This window comes from Tiliqua scincoides, chromosome 2 (genome assembly GCF_035046505.1).
Source record: "Tiliqua scincoides isolate rTilSci1 chromosome 2, rTilSci1.hap2, whole genome shotgun sequence".
NCBI classification, from domain to species: Eukaryota; Metazoa; Chordata; class Lepidosauria; order Squamata; family Scincidae; genus Tiliqua; species Tiliqua scincoides.
The window spans coordinates 195,913,646-195,932,313 of NC_089822.1; the positions used below are offsets into that span (position 1 = coordinate 195,913,646).

Below are 18,668 nucleotides of genomic sequence, written 5' to 3' on the forward strand. Positions count from 1 at the left end.
AAGTAAAGAGATTCTCACAGTCATTTCTGATCAAAGTTCTTGTGCATACATTCTGGTCCATTCCTGCCCCTCCATCAACCCTGCCAACATGTGCATCATGCCTAAAGTCAGCCATGCTAAGTCAGCCCACCTCAGCCTACAAACAACTATGAACAGAATGACCTTGCAAGTCATAACACATCTTCAAAACCCATTTAAATGTATATACAATTCAACTAGCTTTCTTTAGAGACTGTTTCCTTTCATCCCTCACTCTGAGGGAGAGAGTTTTTCAGAGCCAAAACTGGAGATTAGGAACTACATGTTGGAACTCTTGAATGAAGGCTTTACATAGAACAACTCAAATTAATTCCCATCACGAATTTAGGAGAGAATATCCATCTCACATTTCCTTCTGTAGTTATACTTACAAGTGCACCACATGCGGGGGGGGGGGTTTAGGGGTTACTTATTGAATACAGTACTTGTTGGCATCCTTCAGTCTTGGAAGACTATTGTATCGTGCTCTGAATGGTGGTTCTGAAACAGAGTGTCCTCTCCAGTGCGTGAAGCCTGGGTAATGTAGATATGGAGGATAGACAGTTTCCCATGCAGCAAATCCCCCCTCTCCACATCGCTGAAATGGTCCAATGGAAAGGCAGAGGCCAATACGGTTGGTTCCAGCAGCGTCGCAGGAGTTGCCAGAAGGTGACTGTTCAGCCATGAACTGCCTCAGGGACTCCGGCTCCGGATTTTGCCTCGAGGTTGACTCCTGAACCCTTTCCCATAACTGGATGTAGCCACAAGGCAGTGGAGGTTTGCGATCAGAGTTTTCCTTCTCTCAGATGAGCTGCCTTCCCAGGCTGACGAGTCCCATCTACCCGGTGGCTGTTTAGTCGCTTCTTAGGACAAGTACAGCCAAACTGAAGGTCGCCAGTTTGAGTCGAGCACCGTGAATGGTGAGACCTTGAAGCAGCTGACATGCTGAGCCAAGTTATTCCACCTGCTCTTTGGTGTGAGCAAAGAAGCGTCTTGGCTGCCCTCCGTGTGAGAGATGAAGCAGCTGCTTGTCAGCTTGCATGGGAGGAAACCAGAGGCCAGAATCTGATACCAGATCGAAAAGATGCATCTGAAATGTTGTGGTTCTTGAAAGATAGAACCTTTCTTTGATTGTAAAAATCCCTACGGGGATTTAGAACAGCCTGCCCATGTAAACCTCCTTGAATAAAGTCTGAGGAGAAATCTGACGACCAAGAAAGGTGGTATATAAATACCCGTATTATTATTATTATTATTATTATTATCCCCAGCCCCCAGGGGAAGTACAGTGAGTACAATGAGTACAGTGGAGTAGCAGTACCCCTGCTAATTGAGTAAGAGGCACTTTTTCAAGTGGGTGCTCCTTTTTTTAGCAGGGGGAGAGTAACTGGCCCACCTCACCCCAGCACTGTCTGTTCTAGTGGCTGTCTGCTGGTATTCATTTGCATCTTTTTAGATTGTGAGCCCTTTTGGGACAGGGAGCAATTTAGTTATTTGATTTTTCTCTGTAAACCGCTTTGTGAACTTTAGTTGAAAAGCGGTATATAAATACTGTTGTTGTTGTTAATACAGTGGGGGACTCCATAACTGTGAATTCACTTATCAGTGGATTTGGTCTGCGGGCCCCCACTGTGCACACACCCCCCATCCGGAGGGCAAAGGGAGATCTGCTCCCCTCACCGTTAGAGGGTCCTCTGAGCCCAGCAGAGGCCACGCACATCTGTCTGTGACCTCTGCCAGGCTCAGGCTGTGCCTTAGAGGTAAAAAGTCACTTTTTGCATAAAACCAAAAATGAAGTTTTTAATGCCTTATAAGGCATTAGCTCCTTTTTTTTTTTACCTCTAAAGCTCAGTTTCAGCCAGCAGAGATCGTGGATGGACCTGCACAGCCTCTGCTGGGCTCACAGGATCTCCCAGAGCAGGGGTGCCCAAACCCCGGTCCTGGGGCCACTTGTGGCCCTCAAAGACTCCCAATGCGGCCCAGGAGTCCCCACCTTCCAATGAGCCTCTGGCCCTCCGGAGATTTGTTGGAGCCCGCACTGGCCCGACACAACTGCTCTCAGCGTGAGGGCGACTGTGGGGAGAGGATTGCAGCCTTGGAGCCCAATCCTCTGCCTGTCTACTTGGAAGCAAGCCCAGTCCAGTCAATGGGGCTTACTCCCAGGAAAGGGGGGAGAGGATTGCAGCCTCAGAGCCCAATCTCCTGCATGCCGACTCAGGAGCAAGCCCTACTGGCTTAGATTGCAGAGACAACTGGCTGCTGCAGCCTTGCCAGGAGGAGAGAGTAGGATAAGGGGACAGGCAAGTAGAGAGAGGACTGTGAGGAGCAGAGGAGAGTAGGCTATGTAGGGCGGGGGAGTGGTGAGCAACTGGTCCCGCTGCACAAGGGGAACCTCCTCCTCAGTCCAGGCTGGGCTCCACAAGGGTCTCTGGGGGCTATGCTTGCCTATCGGGTGGCTCCATCTCTCTCTCACACACACACACACCCAGTGTCCTCATCAGCATCCAACAGCCCCCCCACCAACACACTTCTTCCTCCCTCTCTAAACACAAACAAGCACTGACGCAGGCGCCTCTCTTGCCATTTAAGCCAAATAGGGCTTCAGGGGGCAGCATGTTGAGCAGGACAGGTGGAGGAATGAGGGCTGGCAGGTGCATGAAAGGAAGATTCCCAGGAGGTCTGTGCCATCGCCAGCATCTCAGCCGCGGGAGGGGGAGAGGGCCAGCCCCTCCTGCCTGCCGCAACCGGTGGTTCTTGAGGTCTGCTGGAAGCGACGAGCTAGACTAACTTCCATCTGCAGGGAGGGGCAACATGCAGTTTCACCCGTCTCCGTGACTGTTGCCCCTCTTCCCTCCGGAGTGCCTGGCACTGGCAGGGCTGCGGGTAGCAGCCCAATTGTTGCACCCAGGTGCTGTTGCCTGCAAGTTGTTGCCCCCTCAGCCACACTGTTGCCCCCACCACCCTGTAGCCGGGTGCACTGCTACTCCCTGCATTCTCCTAGCTACACTACTGAGTGGGAGCCGTTCCCTGTTTCAGTTAACCGTGGGGTGTGTGTGTGTGTGTGTGTGTGTGTGTGTTTCAGAATGGAACCCCCAAGGATATCAGGGCATGCCTGTACTGTACACCTGTACTGTACACCTTCTGGTTCCAATTTATCTTGCTGATCATTCATTAACTCTCAAACTACCAAGCACTTCCAAGTCAAATAAATGCCAAAACATGAGGGGAGGGGAGTAAAAATCATTATTAACACAGAAGACTGTTAACGTAACAGTCACTGAGTTTTCAAGAGGTACTATCCACACTGAGGACGGTATGTAAAGAAATGTTTTATTATGATGGTTAAATATAGCAATGGCTCTATCATAAGATTCTAAACAGCTCACAGAAAACCTATTGCCTACATCTCTTAGACCCCTTAATTTCAATATAATACTACAGCCATCTCTCAGCTAATTTCTCTTTTGTTCAGATACATGCCAATTTTTTTTTTCCAAGCCCAGTCTCTTATGCAAGCATGCTGTTACACAGTTCAGCAGAATCTGACACTGCCCATGTGCTGCACTTTTAAGGAGAACACCGATGGGGTTTGGGGTTAGAGAGATACAGCTGTGCTTTCACCACAGGGGAAAAATAATAATTATAAAACGGTAGCCTACACACTCTTGGGCTGTAAATGGAGCCCCTCACCTCTCTCACTAGTAAATTTCCATAATCAAAAAGCAGTTGGCCGCATCAGCTGTAGTGATTCACCTATCAGTACTGCAGAAAGTTGTTATACAACAACAGTTTCCATTGCAGAGACGTTGAAAGAACAAGGAACACTGTGCACAGAGAATCTGTATATAGCATGGCATAGGTCACATTCTCCACTAGCATAAATCAGCTAAAAATCTGACTCTTGCTTCTAACTTTACATTTGGAAACTCTGAACTAAATCATCCAAGGAACCGGTTGCCAAGAAGTTCATTGAACCGCTCTTAGACTAAACATTTAGAACGTCTTCTTGTGATCAACTCTCACTAGCAGAAAGCCTCTTACCACAGATCCCAGGATGGCAGAGTCTAACAGCAAGCCATTGGCTGCCACTACTGCCAAGACCTTATAGCACTCCATTCATTGATTCACCAACCGTGTTATCTGTTTGGGAAGGGAAGGCAAATGCACTTTCCTCTGCAAAAGACAACTCCCATGCTTAAAATAAACTATTTCTGCCAAGTTCTGTCTCTGATAGGGTTCCTATACTGACATTACATATCAGGAGACAACCGATCAGTTTGAGCCTTTTCTGAATGACTGTTAGGCTCCAGATCTAGCAAAATCTATCATGGGTCTGCACATGTAGCTCAGAAGACCTTCCATCCAATCCACAGAGAATACTCAAAGGTGGAATGGTAACATTTGGAGCTCATCAGACTCCCCCACACTTCACTGAGGCTATACCACCAAAAATAAACATTACATTTCTATACTAGAGAGTTCCCTTTTCCTGCCACTTCTACTTTGAAGCATATTATTCTATATTCATTTAAACATGCAGCTCTTTTCATTCCAAATTCAGAATAGGTAACAATACTTCAACATAAATGCATAGAAATTGGATGGTGGAATTCTTTTTTTAATCCCAAGAGAGAGAGAGAGAGAAGGCAGCAGGCTAACAATCCATCAATCCTTTTCTCTCCTTTGGACCCTTCCCTTCCCCCAGCATGTGAAAGAAAGGTGATCATTTGGCATTGGTGAAGGGAGGGGCTGAGTGAAGTGCTGATGGATTGTCTTCTTAATGATTCTTATACTGTACAGATGTACACTGAACGCTTTCTACATGTGCTGCCTCCGACGCATTCTCGGCATCACCTGGCAGGACAAAGTTCCAAACAACACAGTCCTGGAACATGCTGGAATCCCTAGCATGTATGCACTGCTGAAACAGAGACGCCTGCGTTGGCTCGATCATGTAGTGAGAATGGATGATGGCCGGATCCCAAAGGATCTCCTCTATGGAGACCTCGTGCAAGGAAAGCGCCCTACAGGTAGACCACAGCTGCGATACAAGGACATCTGCAAGTGGGATTTGAAGGCCTTAGGAGTGGACCTCAACAGGTGGGAAATCCTGGCCTCTGAGCGGCCCGCTTGGAGGCAGGCTGTGCAGCATGGCCTTTCCCAGTTTGAAGAGGCACTTGCCCAACAGACTGAGGCAAAGAAGGAAGGCCCATAGCCAGGGAGACAGGCCAGGGACAGACTGCACTTGCTCCCGGTGTAGAAGGGATTGTCACTCCCGAATTGGCCTTTGCAGCCACACTGGACGCTGTGCCAGAACCACCATTCGAGCGCAATACCATAGTCTTTCGAGACTGAAGGTTGCCAACATACAGATGTAACGAATCATGCATGGGTCGTCCTATGCGACAGGGATAAATCACACGCACAGGTCATACTTCATGAAACAAAGTTGCAAAAGCAATTAGTCAAAGGTTGAACAAATGTTATGGGGGACCAAAATCATTTCACACCTAGGGGATCCTTTGCTCTGGGGTCAGCACTGGACACAACAACTACAATTTGCTTGAACAATAAAATGTGAGTTTTTTTCTGAAATGTTGGGATGATTTATCTAGTGATTAGCCAATGTATACTTGTTAAATAAATTAACAAAAAACAAAAACCTATGTAGGTTAATCTGTTCTTGACATCAAGAATATGGTGAAGTCTTCTGGAAGGTGAGTGATTAGACAGCTTTTGAGAACACACTTCCCACCCGGCAAGTCTAAGATAAATAGCTTTTCATTTAAATAGCCTATTAATTTATTCATCAATGTCATCGCTTCCAACCATAGACCTCTCTCAAGACCATTTAGATGTATGTTTTACAGTTTTGATGACATATACAACAACTGTGTTTGCAGCATTCCTAAATTATCCATCGCACCAAGATAAACACACCCCAGTGCAAAAGGTGATAGCAGTCTGATGCTTGAGTTTATGCCTTGCTCAGAAACTCATGGATCCAATTTGACAGAATCATTAGCTTGATGAAAGAACATAGAAGAACTTAGCCAGAAAGGTTAGAGGCAAGCATTCTTTACTGAAGTCAGACACACCATTCTGATTAGTAAAATATATTTACATAAGGATTTACGTTAATACGTTTTACATACGGGTTGACCTAAATGGATTTTAGTGTCCAGAAAACTGAAAATGCTTGGTGAAGCTACTGATGACCTCCAAAATCCCATGCAACTATTAACATTCTATGATTACAAATCAAAGCCTATCAGTTTAGCTCCCCAACATTATTTCCTTTGTGTATAAAGTGTGTAAAAAAAGGCGGGGGGGGGGGTAACCTTCAATGCAATTACAAGCAATGGCAGAATAATTTAAAATGCAATATGTTGTGAAATGACCTGGGCAGGCACCACTGATATCAGCTGGGACTGCAAATGGCATTGTAAGTCTTTGGCAAATGATCTCTATGTGTTTTGTGCTTTTTGCTATTGCTGCCAATTTCAGACTTCGGAAACAAAATCTGAAGAGTGCAATGCATGATGTTTTTAACTTTTGTAGCTAGCCATGGCTGCGGTTGCCAATCTGTCCAAGATGACCCTGTTTTCTCTCCAGTTTTTTCATCTGAAGAGGCAGTAAAAGTCAGTCTTGGACTATTTCTGGGCTGCTGTTGGAGGTCTGCCTCTTTACCTCTGGACTATTTACTCTGGCATTTGCTCTTCGCTCACAACAGGAGAGGAAACTGAACGCTTTCCACATGCGCTGCCTCCGACGCATTCTCGGCATCACCTGGCAGGACAAAGTTCCAAACAACACAGTCCTGGAACATGCTGGAATCCCTAGCATGTATGCACTGCTGAAACAGAGTCGCCTGTGTTGGCTCGGTCATGTCGTGAGAATGGATCAAGGCCGGATCCCAAAGGATCTCCTCTATGGAGAACTTGTGCAGGGAAAGCGCCCTACAGGTAGACCACAGCTGCGATACAAGGACATCTGCAAGAGGGAACTGAAGGCTTTAGGAGTGGACCTCAACAGGTGGGAAACCCTGGCCTCTGAGCGGCCCGCTTGGAGGCAGGTGTGCAGCATAGCCTTTCCCAGTTTGAAGAGACACTTGGCTGAGGCAAAGAGGCAAAGAAGGAAGGCCCATAGCCAGGGAGACAGACCAGGGACAGACTGCACTTGCTCCCAGTGTGGAAGGGATTGTCACTCCCGAATCGGCCTTTTCAGCCACACTAGACGCTGTTCCAGAACCACCATTCAGAGCGCGATACCATAGCCTTTCGAGACTGAAGGTTGCCAACACACTTACCAACCTTATACCTAATTCCTATATCTTTACAGTCACAGTCTTGTGACATCAGTGGGCTATGCTTCAGAGCTTTGGGTGCATCCAACCTGGCAAACTTATGGGAATTTTTGATAGGGAGATTTTGATTTCCAGCACCCCTCCACCAAACCTTGGCAGAATAATTAAGCGGAAACAACTGAAAAGGTTACTTTCTACCAAACATCAGTGACACTGTTAAAAGGTAATCTTCAGGAAAATGTTTGGAATGTTTTCTTGACTAGAACTTTGAACAAAAAAACATCCAACCACTTCTAATGCTAGATTTTTACAGGTCTCGGATGTATTTCCTGCTGTTTTGTAAATGATACTTAACTTTGAATTGTCTACCACAAGCCAGACCAGTAATAGGTGGAAACAACAAAGTAAAGAAGACCAGAACCAGCAAGTCCGTAGAAGAGGCTGCAAAACAACTGATGCATAGTGGAATTTCATGAGACACTATTTTGTGTAATGTATTTTATTGTATTGGCAACCTTCAGTCTCGAAAGACTATGGTATCGCACTCTGAAAGGTGGTTCTGGCACAGCGTCTAGTGTGGCTGAAAAGGCCAATCCGGGAGTGACAATTCCTTCCACACCGGGAGCAAGTGCAGTCTGTCCCTGGTCTGTCTCCCTGGCTATGGGCCTTCCTTCTTTGCCTCTTAGCCTCAGACTGTTGGCAAAGTGTCTCTTCAAACTGGGAAAGGCCATGCTGCACAGCCTGCCTCCAAGCGGGCCGCTCAGAGGCCAGGGTTTCCCACTTGTTGAGGTCCATCCCTAAGGCCTTCAGATCCCTCTTGCAGATGTCCTTGTATCGCAGCTGTGGTCTACCTGTAGGGCGCTTTCCTTGCACGAGTTCTCCATAGAGGAGATCCTTTGGGATCCGGCCATCATCCATTCTCACAACATGACCAAGCCAACGCAGGCGTCTCTGTTTCAGCAGTGAATACATGCTAGGGATTCCAGCACGTTCCAGGACTGTGTTGTTTGGAACTTTGTCCTGCCAGGTGATGCCGAGGATGCGTCGGAGGCAGCGCATGTGGAAAGCGCTCAGTTTCCTCTCCTGTTGTGAGCGAAGAGTCCATGACTCGCTACAGTACAGAAGTGTACTCAGGACACAAGCTCTGTAGACCTGGATCTTGGTATGTTCCGTCAGCTTCTTGTTGGACCAGACTCTCTTTGTGAGTCTGGAAAACATGGTAGCTGCTTTACCGATGCGCTTGTTTAGCTCGGTATCGAGAGAATGAGTGTCGGAGATCGTTGAGCCAAGGTACACAAAGTCATGGACAACCTCCAGTTCATGCTCAGAGATTGTAATGCAGGGAGGTGAGTCCACATCCTGAACCATGACCTGTGTTTTCTTCAGGCTGATTGTCAGTCCAAAATCTTGGCAGGCCTTGCTAAAACGATCCATGAGCTGCTGGAGATCTTTGGCAGAGTGGGTAGTGACAGCTGCATCGTCGGCAAAGAGGAAGTCATGCAGACATTTCAGCTGGACTTTGGATTTTGCTCTCAGTCTGGAGAGGTTGAAGAGCTTTCCGTCTGATCTGGTCCGGAGATAGATGCCTTCTGTTGCAGTTCCAAAGGCCTGCTTCAGCAGGACAGCGAAGAAAATCCCAAACAAGGTTGGTGCAAGAACACAGCCCTGCTTCACTCCGCTTCGGATGTCAAAAGGGTCTGATGTGGAGCCATCGAAGACAACAGTGCCCTTCATGTCCTTGTGGAAAGATCTGATGATGCTGAGGAGCCTGGGTGGACATCCAATCTTGGGGAGAATCTTGAAGAGGCCGTCTCTGCTGACCAGGTCAAAAGCCTTTGTGAGATCTATGAAGGCTATAAAGAGTGGCTATCGTTGTTCCCTGCATTTCTCCTGCAGTTGTCTAAGGGAGAATACCATATCAGTGGTGGACCTGTTGGCTCGGAATCCACACTGCAATTCTGGATAGACGCTCTCTGCAAGTACCTGGAGCCTCTTTAGTACAACTCGGGCAAACAGCTTTCCTACAACGCTAAGGAGAGAGGTGCCGCGGTAGTTGTTGCAGTTACCCCTGTCACCTTTGTTCTTGTACAGCGTGATGATGTTTGCATCCCTCATGTCTTGAGGTACTCCACCTTCTCTCCAGCAGAGACAGAGGATTTCATGCAGCTCAGTGACGATGATCTCTTTGCAGCATTTTAGGACTTCAGCAGGGATGCTGTCTTTTCCAGGTGCCTTGCCAAAGGCAAGGGAGTCCAGGGCCACGTGAAGTTCTTCTAGGGTTGGTTCACTGTCAAGCTCCTCCAGCACAGGCAGGCACTCAATGTTGTTCAGTGCTTCTTCGGTGACTACATTTTCTCTGGAATATAGCTCAGAGTAGTGCTGCACCCAGCGTTCCATCTGCTGCGCCCGATCCTGGATGACCTCGCCTGTGGCAGACTTCAGAGGGGCAATTTTCTTCTGTGTTGGACCTAGGGCCTGCTTGATACCATCATACATCCCCTTGATGTTGCCCATGTCAGCTGCTATCTGTATCTCGGAACAGAGCTGGAGCCAGTAGTCGTTAGCACATCTCCTGGCAGTCTGTTGGACTTTGCTGCGAGCAGTTCGGAGGACCTGCAGGTTGCGCTCACTGGGACAGGCCTTGTATGCTGCTTGAGCTCTCCTCTTTTCCTCAATGACTGGTGTCAACTCCTCAGAGTGGGTTTCAAACCAGTCTGCCGCCTTGTTGGTCTTCTTGCCGAATATGGACAAGGCGGTGTTGTCCATATTCGGTAATGTATTATGGTTTAACTATTTAGGCTGATAAAACAGGCAGCATTGAACCAGACACACAGAGTGACTTCCTTTTTCCTGGCAAAGTTTATGTGCCTTAGCAGCAGTAGGTTAGGCAAAGATCCAGGCCATGCACAAAGATGCAGTGATTGGGAAAGCTGCCAAATAGCTGCTAAACGCACAGAACCTCTATCAGGAACAAAATGATAATGCAAATTGACTGAATTTTAGCAAAGCACAGTTTTTAGCTCAAGTCTTCAAACTGAGTAAGGATCCTTACCACAGGGAAAGTATCACCTGGTGTAGACTAGAACTTGCCAATTACTGAAAGGGAGTCTCTCTCTCTCTCTCTCTCTCTCTCTTCCCCCCCCCCCCACCAGCCCATACTGTATTGGCAAACAAGGAGTTGTGCACCACAGGAAACTTTCACCAAGTGTGAAAGCAATCTAGTTATTTAGCATTTTGTCTATCACAGGCACAAGAAGAAGATCTTCACTGCTGTGATTCAAGGCATAATTAAAGATTTTGCATTTTAGATCCATTTGTACTGGGAAGATGGGATTACAGCTGCATATATGTGGTGTAAAGAATACGTACTTACCCTGATAATGAAATTTTTGGAAAATGTTCAGCTCCTGCCAGAAATCCTGGCAACTCTCACAGTTAGATATGTTTCACATTGAACAACAGAACAAACTCTGCAGGCAAGCTCGGACCAAAAAAAAATTCATGACCCAAAGTAACTTTTAGTCATGTTTTCTCTTCTTATTCTAGAAAAACCTAATCTCTTCTACCTTATTATAGCACTCCAGATGTTTTGACCAAACTTTGTAACCACAGTTTAAGTGCTAAGCACAGTTCATTCAGGGGGTAATCTCTATTCCCTACTTAATCTTCTCCTTAATATACCTTAACAAATCATAACTTAGGTCTGGATTTGCAGGTGAGTAAAGTCAGTTGTCACCTCACCCAGACCCTATAAGATTTAAGTGTACCTCAGCACCATCTGTCATTGATTCAGGCCTTCCTCCCCAGGCAGAAATGCTGAAGCTCTCATATTATCCTTTACTTATTGAGAACAATGAATCAGATAAAGGATACAAATGTTTCAGAGAGGTGAGGCTAGAGCTCTGAAATATTCTCATCTAATAATCCTTTCTCTATTTTTCATCTTCAGTTTCTTTAACATTTCAGATCATCATCCTCCCTCATCCCTTTATGTATGAATTTCCCCATCACTGCAAATCCATGCTGAAGAAAGCCATAACTATTGACTTTCTACCTAGCTAACAACTGTTCAAAGCAAAAATTCTCTATCAAGTTTAAAAAAAAAATGTGACAATTCCAATTGCATCAACAATCACAGAATTCTTTATGTTAAAATAGGGGTGGGCAAACTTTTGACTTTAGGGATCCTGGACCTTTAACAACTGAACAGAAGAGGAAATTGTATAGAAGGGGCAAATTCAGCAGGTGCAGTATGTCATCTCACAGATGAGGTCCAGGATCCCTAAAGTAGAAAGTTTGCCCACCCCTGGGTTAAGAGAACAAGGGGGGAAGGCTGCTTCAGGAAGGAAATAGTATTAAGATTCAGCACTGTATGTGTTCTTCACTAAACACAGAAGATAAAGTGCTGGGTTCAAATTGCCACACAGTAAACCCGGAGAAGCTACCTCTGTCTCCAGTGAACTTGTCTAACAAGACTGTTTAGAACAGGGGTGGCCAACTTGTCAACCCTGGGGCTCCTGGACCTTTAACAATTGCGTAGAAGAGAGAATTTCAACAGGTGCAGCTTGTCATCTGTGAGATGACACCCCTGGTCCAGGAGCCCTCCAGTTGAAAGGCTGGCCACCCCAACAATTCCAGAGTTATGGAAATGCTAAATAATAGCCTCGAACTGCTATAAAGACCTGTCCTACCTTATATTAGTCACATACCTCATAACCAACATACCCCCTAACAACAGATTCTGCTCCATGGAGTGTCATTCAGATTTTTTAAAAGGTCCCAAAGAAGCAGAGGGCAGCCATTGCCATACAGCCATGTAGCTTTAAAAAAAAAAAAAGTTCTAATACAGTTGTATAAGTAGTTTCCTGTTGCCACTGATGTGAGTGTATGCTTGCACTACAAGTTATCATAAAAGCACCCATTTCTAAACTTATCACTTGTCATTTGAAGGGGAAAAAATAAAATAAAAATCCTCCCCCCTTTTTTGCCAGTGTATAGTATGCCATGCACCAGTGGCATATGCCCAAATTCAGCTCCATTGCAATCAAGCCACCCATTGTCAAGAACAGGAAGTCCCTGTCTCTGCTCCAGAGTGTTATCGAAGACTGTCCCTTGCTGCTTACACAATGCAGCCGGCGATGTGGTGACAAGTTGCATAACCAGCAACTGTGGGGCGTGTCGGGGGGGGGGACTGATCGCTGACCACCCCCTACCCCTTCCGTGCCCCGACCTTCTATTAGCATCTGTGGGACAGCAGGCAACACACTGCTGCGGAGACTCAGAGCCCAATCCTATACAGGTCTACTCAGAAGTAAGCCCCATTATAGCCCATGAGGCTTACTCCCAGGAAAGTGCGGCTAGGACAGCAGCCTTACCCAGCGCGAGCCCTTTCTGAGCGGTCCTCAGGGCTCCCCCGTGGTCCCCGACCCCGAGCAGCTCCTGCACGTCGGTCTTCAGCCTGGCCAGCTTGGTGTCCCGATCCAAGCACTTCTCCAGCAAGCTGCAGAGCAGCACGTTGCAGGCCAACGCGCCGGAGCGGGAGAGGGTCAGCCTGGCCCCGCAGAGCCCACACTTGGAGGGCGAGGCTTCTCCTCCCACTGCCAGGCACCTTCTGCAGAAGGAATGGCCGCACGCCACCGTCACCGGGTCCCGCAGAGCCAAGCCACAGGACGGGCAGAGGAAGACTTCCATCCCTGCCGCTGCTCCGGCAAGGGGGTCCCGGGCAGGGCTCAACAGAGCCGCTCGGAGCGCCGTGCAAAGAGAAAAGGCATCCAGGGGGCGGGGGGAGCGGAGAGGTCCCTTGACAAGCCCAAGTCCCGCCTGCGAGCCACGCACTGCACGCCCAGGAGGCGACTGTGGCGCTGGTGGAGTCGCGATGTGGTCCCCGGCAGGGGCTGGGGGGGGCACACACTTTGCCACGCGTTGGAGAGAAGCACCTCGCCTGGTGGGACCCGCAGCCTCTTAAAGGCGCCGGCTCTTCCCCGGCACTTCCCACTCCGCACACGGGTCACTCCTCCTTGTTCCCAGCGGCAGCGAGAAGCCAGCTCCAGGGAGGCAGCCTCGGAGGGCGAGCCAAGGGGAAAAGAAAGCCACCAGCAGCTCGACCTCCCCGTCCAACAACCGACTCTCCGTCCAGACGGGGAGCGGAGGCGTGGCTCAGGGTCTCTACAAGCGGCGGCCCCGCCTCGGATCCTGGCTCCTTTCCCCTGCGGCGGGCTGGCTGGCGCTGCTGCGCGGAACAGGTTCCTCGGGAGCGGAGCCACCAATCCGGCGCCGGAGGCTGCGGGGTTTCCAGTCCTCGAAACTCCGGCTGCTGGCTTAGAGCCCAATCCTATGCCCCACTATAGTCAAGGGGGCTTACTCTCCGGTAAGTGTGAATAGAGCTTGCAGCCTATGCAGGTCTACTCAGAAGTAAGCCCCACTATAGTCAAGGGGGCTTACTCTCCGGTAAGTGTGGACAGAGTTGCAGCCATACAGCTCAGTCCTATGCTTGCCTACTCAGAAGTAAGTCCCATTATAGTCAATGGGGCTTACTCCCAGGAGCCTCAGAGGGGAAACTCCCGAGGCCGGAAAGATGCGCTGCTGGGCAAACCTCGGGTCGCCTTCTCCCTGATCCTCCTCCCCCTATCACTTGAGGAGAAAGGAGCTGCACGCTTCTCTGGGGGAACGTGGGAGGGGAGGGGAGCCCGTGTCGCGGCGTGGGCAGGGCAGAAAACTTTTCCCGGTGGGGCGCAACATCTCCGCCCCCGGGCTGGCGAAGAGCCCTTTGCCACCCTCCCCGGCAGAAGGCAGCGCATCGTCTCTTACATAAAAGAGCCCCATGTGATGGGGACGGAGCGCTGCCCCATTGGCTGCCGGCGCGGGCCCGCCCCTGTTGTGAAACAGGCTCTGCGGAGGGCGTTTCGTAACCTCTGAATGGGGAGCTGGAGTCGGTGTCGAGGGGGAGGGCGCGGCTGGACGCGGGGCTCTCGGATGCTGCGCGCTGCTCCGCCCTCCGGCATTCCTGGGTGTCCGGGGGCTCGGGAGAAGCGAGGAGAAAGCGGCCGCTGGTGCTAGGGGGTCTCCCGGCCGCTTGAATTGGCTGACAGCCCTTGAATTGGCGGTCTGGACTCCACGTGGCCCTTTGCCGCTGGCGTCCCTGGGACTGAGTGACAGTGCAATTCTATGCCTGTCTACTCAGAAGTAAGCCCCGTTGTGTTAAATGGGGCCTACTTCCAAGAAAGCATTTACTCCTATCCACACTTTCCTGGAAGTAAGCCCTGTTGACTCAAATGAGACTTACTTCTGAGTAGACCTGCCTAGGATCGGGCTCTAAACCCACTAGGTCCAGTGTCTCTTTCTCCCAGGAATTAGTGACTGAGGGCCCTATCCTGTCCAACTTTCCAGTACCAGTGCACTCTGGAGAGTACAAACATGCCCTAACCTGGAGGAAGCCTCCATGCTTCCTGTTGACACATGCCCTGTTGGCAAGACTGCACCAGCACTGGAAAATTGGATAGGATTTGGCCCTAAAAGCCCAAGCCTCTGCATGTCTACTCAGAAGTAAGTCCAATTATAGTAAATAGGGCTTACTCCCAAGTAAGTGTGGCTAGGATTGCAGCCTTATAGTATTGTAGCCTAACAGCCCAATCCTATCCACAGTTTTCTGGGAGTTCCATTGACTGCAATGGAACTTCTGAGTGGACATGCATAGGATTGGGCTCTAAGGCTCTGGTGCTGGATGCACTGCCAGAGTGCATGAAAGTGACTTCTAAGTAAGCATGCACAGGATTCCCAAAAAGGAGCCATATTAATCTGTTGGAGCAAAAACAACAGAGTCTTATAGCACCCTAAAGACAAACCCATTTATTTCAGCCTAAGCTTAGGCTTCATGAATTCCTATGAAGTCCTGTATCATAGAGTTTTATCCTACAATGAAGTGGGCTTAGGTTGAAACAAATTGGCTAGCCTTTTCAGTGCTACAAGCAGAGGCATTGCTAGGGTTGTGTCACTGGGTTCGAGAGCTCATTTCAAAATAAATTACAATATCTTACACACAGCCTAAATGCAGTGGCATCACTAAGGTTGGTGTAACCCCCAATAACTTTAAAAAAAATCTAACAGTACACCCAGCTAATCAGTAACCAACAAAAAAAAGTGACCAACTTGATGACACACAACTGAGTTTTAGTATTAGCTCTGATACATGGAAATAAGTGCTGGCTCATACTAACACATTATTGGTTCCCTGCTGTGTCATAATAACACTTCATTAGCTCTCAAACAATCAGTCTCTTTGGTCAATTCTGAGTTGAGAAAATCCACTTATTGCTACATATGGCAGTTGTGTTTTCTTTTTCTGGTTCATTGGTCATAATGTTTGATAGAATACAGATAATTCAACACAGTGTTTCATTGCACTCTGTATAAAATCACCCATCCAATTTTATTGCATCCAGTTTCATTACATTAAATTACCTTTCCAATGATATGATGGTACTATTCATAAATACATTTTTTCCAAAAGTCTTCTAAAGTTTTGGTCGGGAGTGGTGCCCCCACCCACGGTGTCACCCACTGTGGTCCGCACCCCCTAGAGATGCCACTGACCACAAGGCTCCTTGTGTTTAGGCACAGGATTGTGTTGTATAGCTACCCTCTTAGAGAGCGGGTGTAGTATTGTGCCAAAGGGCTACAGGTTGGGATTCCCCCAGTTCAAACTTCCTTCTATCCTGAATTCTCACTAGGTGGCCTTAGGCAAGCTACTCCCTCTCAGCCTCAGCAGCAATATGGGGATATAATACTTCCCATCTTGTAAAGACAGGGTTGTTGTAAAGACAGAGTCAAGAATAATACATGCAAAGCACTTTGCATGCTCAGGAAGTCCTATGCAGATGTTAAGCATTTATTCCCTCTAAACTACAGGTACTTGGAAAAAGTGCTATTGAAGTCAGTGAGCAAAGGACTATAAAATTATACCATGAGCCCAGAGGGGCCTTGTTTGTCTTGGGTAGTAACCCACTATGCTGCCTGGCAAATCAGTTCTGAAATGGGAGTTCCAGAAACAGTATGAGAAACAACATGTTGCTCAGGCATGTTATTCCAAGGAAAAAAGTCCAAACTTCTGCTTGCATAAGTCTAAACAGCTCTTTGGATTTACACTAGCAGAATTTACTGCAGAGCAAACATGTTTATTAAACTACTGAAGAGCCACATTGTTCACATTTCTGTTATATAAAATGGAATTGTGCAAGGGAACGGTGTGACCTGCGTAAGAGGTTTCACCCACATAGAACAGGCATTCTCAGCACATGAGTTTATTTGTGCCTCTTTCCTAGTCAACCTACTCCTGAATAAACATGGATAGAATCAGGCTGCTTGGCCACTATCTTACACACACCTATGGGAGCAAGCCCCACTGAACTCAATGGAATTTCATGCAAAGAATCAGAAAACACAGTGAGCAGGAATACACTATACACCCTGGTTGCTGAAGCACTCACATTTTTATGAATACAGTATAATACATACCAAAAAGACAGACTATATTTTATAGTGAGATACTCATCATCAAGTCTTTGTGGCATCTTCTCCAACATGGGATTAGTGGTGAAAGTGAGCAGGGACAGATTGGTATTGGCTGTACTGTCACAACCTGAGGGAGATCCAGAAAATTTTTTTTACACAAACATCTTGTTAAGCTTAGAGACAGTTGACACATTACCACAGGAAATGCTTATTCAGGCTGAGGTAATCCCAAAGCAAGGCTTCAAAAACAGCTTTCAGTTTGGAAATCAAGAACTATCTTCTTTCCTGGAATGGGACATTTGCTTCTCACAACCCAGCAGTGTGCTTTCATGCAAATATTTTATCATAAAACGTTAGATCTGATCTTACTCTTTGACAGTCAAAGTTACACACTGCCTTTTCAGAGCACAAAGAAATTATCCTGTGTAATTTGGAATAAAAGCAGAATAGTCTGTTTCCACAGCAACAAACATTTTCGCACAATGTCTGTTAACACAGATCAGGGGATAAAATCATTTAAAAAGGTGAACTGCCATGGTGGGGAGCAGAAAAGTAAAGTATTTACCCAGAGATCAGATACAAAGTAAGCAAATATTCCATAGGCTATAAATGCAGAGAGGTAGGGTCATATGGTGTTTTTTTGTCTGTCTGATTGATTTTGCTTATTATATTCTGCAATGTCATGTATAGTGATAGAAACATCACAGTCTGCATAAATCCATAAGAACATTGTTTACTTCTTGTATTTTAGTAAACACAGAAAATATGTGTGCAATCTTAACTTCTCCGTGTGTGGGGGGGGGGGGGGGGAACTACGCTTAGTATTTCTAAAATACAGTGCTACTAAAAAGAAGGTGTAAGAGGGAGATCCAGAGATGTACCTCTTATATAGGACTATTTCTTTATAATGAGAAAATGCTGAAAACTTGTCTTGAAATAGCTGTGCTCTTAGAATTACACAGACACCACCTAAATAAAATCCTAGATTTCATGTAGTCCTATAATGTTTCTACGCATACACATTTATGCCTGTAAGGGACTCTTCAGTTGTAAATGTACAGGACCTCTTGTGCATACCCACCACTTAGGCACCAATGAAATGGCATCTGGCCTTCCTTTCCTTATCCCTGGGGGACAAATAGGGCTCTCATCACCCATTACTTGTTGCAAAACAAACTGGTGTTAAAAGGACAGCTGGCTCCAACATTCACAGCCCTTCTTGGAAACTAGACAAGATGGGTCACAAGCCTCTCTGTAAATGCTTGCAACAGCAGAGCTCAGTTTGTATTGAAGCTCATGAGAGAACAGGACTAGTTTCCTTCGGACATAATTCTCCCTAATAGCTCCCAATCCTGGCTATCCTGTGATATTTTAAGGTGTAATGCAGCTGAGGTTTCTGCTGGTGGATTGTGGGCCTTTTGCCATCTATGGTATCTAATAGCTGGTGTTGATTAAATAATCAGTGTACAGAATATGACACTATGGGTTTCCATGCCAACAGGCCTCCAGAGACCTTCTTCATGACACAGTGGATCTTTGATGGGTTCTCATTTACAACATTGTATTAATCATGCCCATTGCAGCACTTAGCTTGCATGCCAGCCAATGCCAGCAACTGCAGAATGGGAAACAATTTGCAAGGACTTCAGTTTGTTTACTTCAAAAATATTTTTTATGTTCCATTTTCTCATTAATTTCAGCATTGCATGAAACTTACTCATGCATCACACAACTTTCCTGATTCTGATGTCCTTTTCCATCATCATTTTTGTGCTGTTTCAGTGTTTTTTCCCAGCCTTCTCATCGCTACAATATTCAGTATAGTATTTGTTGCCCA

The 18,668-nt window shown here is 47.0% G+C and overlaps 1 protein-coding gene across 4 annotated transcripts in view; it reads right to left on the minus strand.

Moving 5' to 3' along the window:
• Positions 1 to 13,730, minus strand: part of LOC136639443 (LON peptidase N-terminal domain and RING finger protein 1-like) — a 55,556-nt gene extending 41,826 nt beyond the window's left edge. For 2 of the 4 annotated variants that reach the window (XR_010793679.1, XM_066613633.1), the window contains exon 1: positions 12,700 to 13,723. Coding sequence is in view for 3 of the 4 variants with exons in the window: in XM_066613633.1 (XP_066469730.1) it covers positions 12,700 to 13,015 (316 nt within the window). In the remaining variant the exon portion in view is untranslated. Of the gene's footprint in view, positions 1 to 12,699 lie in introns of all 4 variants that reach the window. The other 2 variants (XM_066613635.1, XM_066613634.1) reach the window with 2 other exon arrangements.
• Positions 13,731 to 18,668: the final 4,938 nt, after the last annotated feature.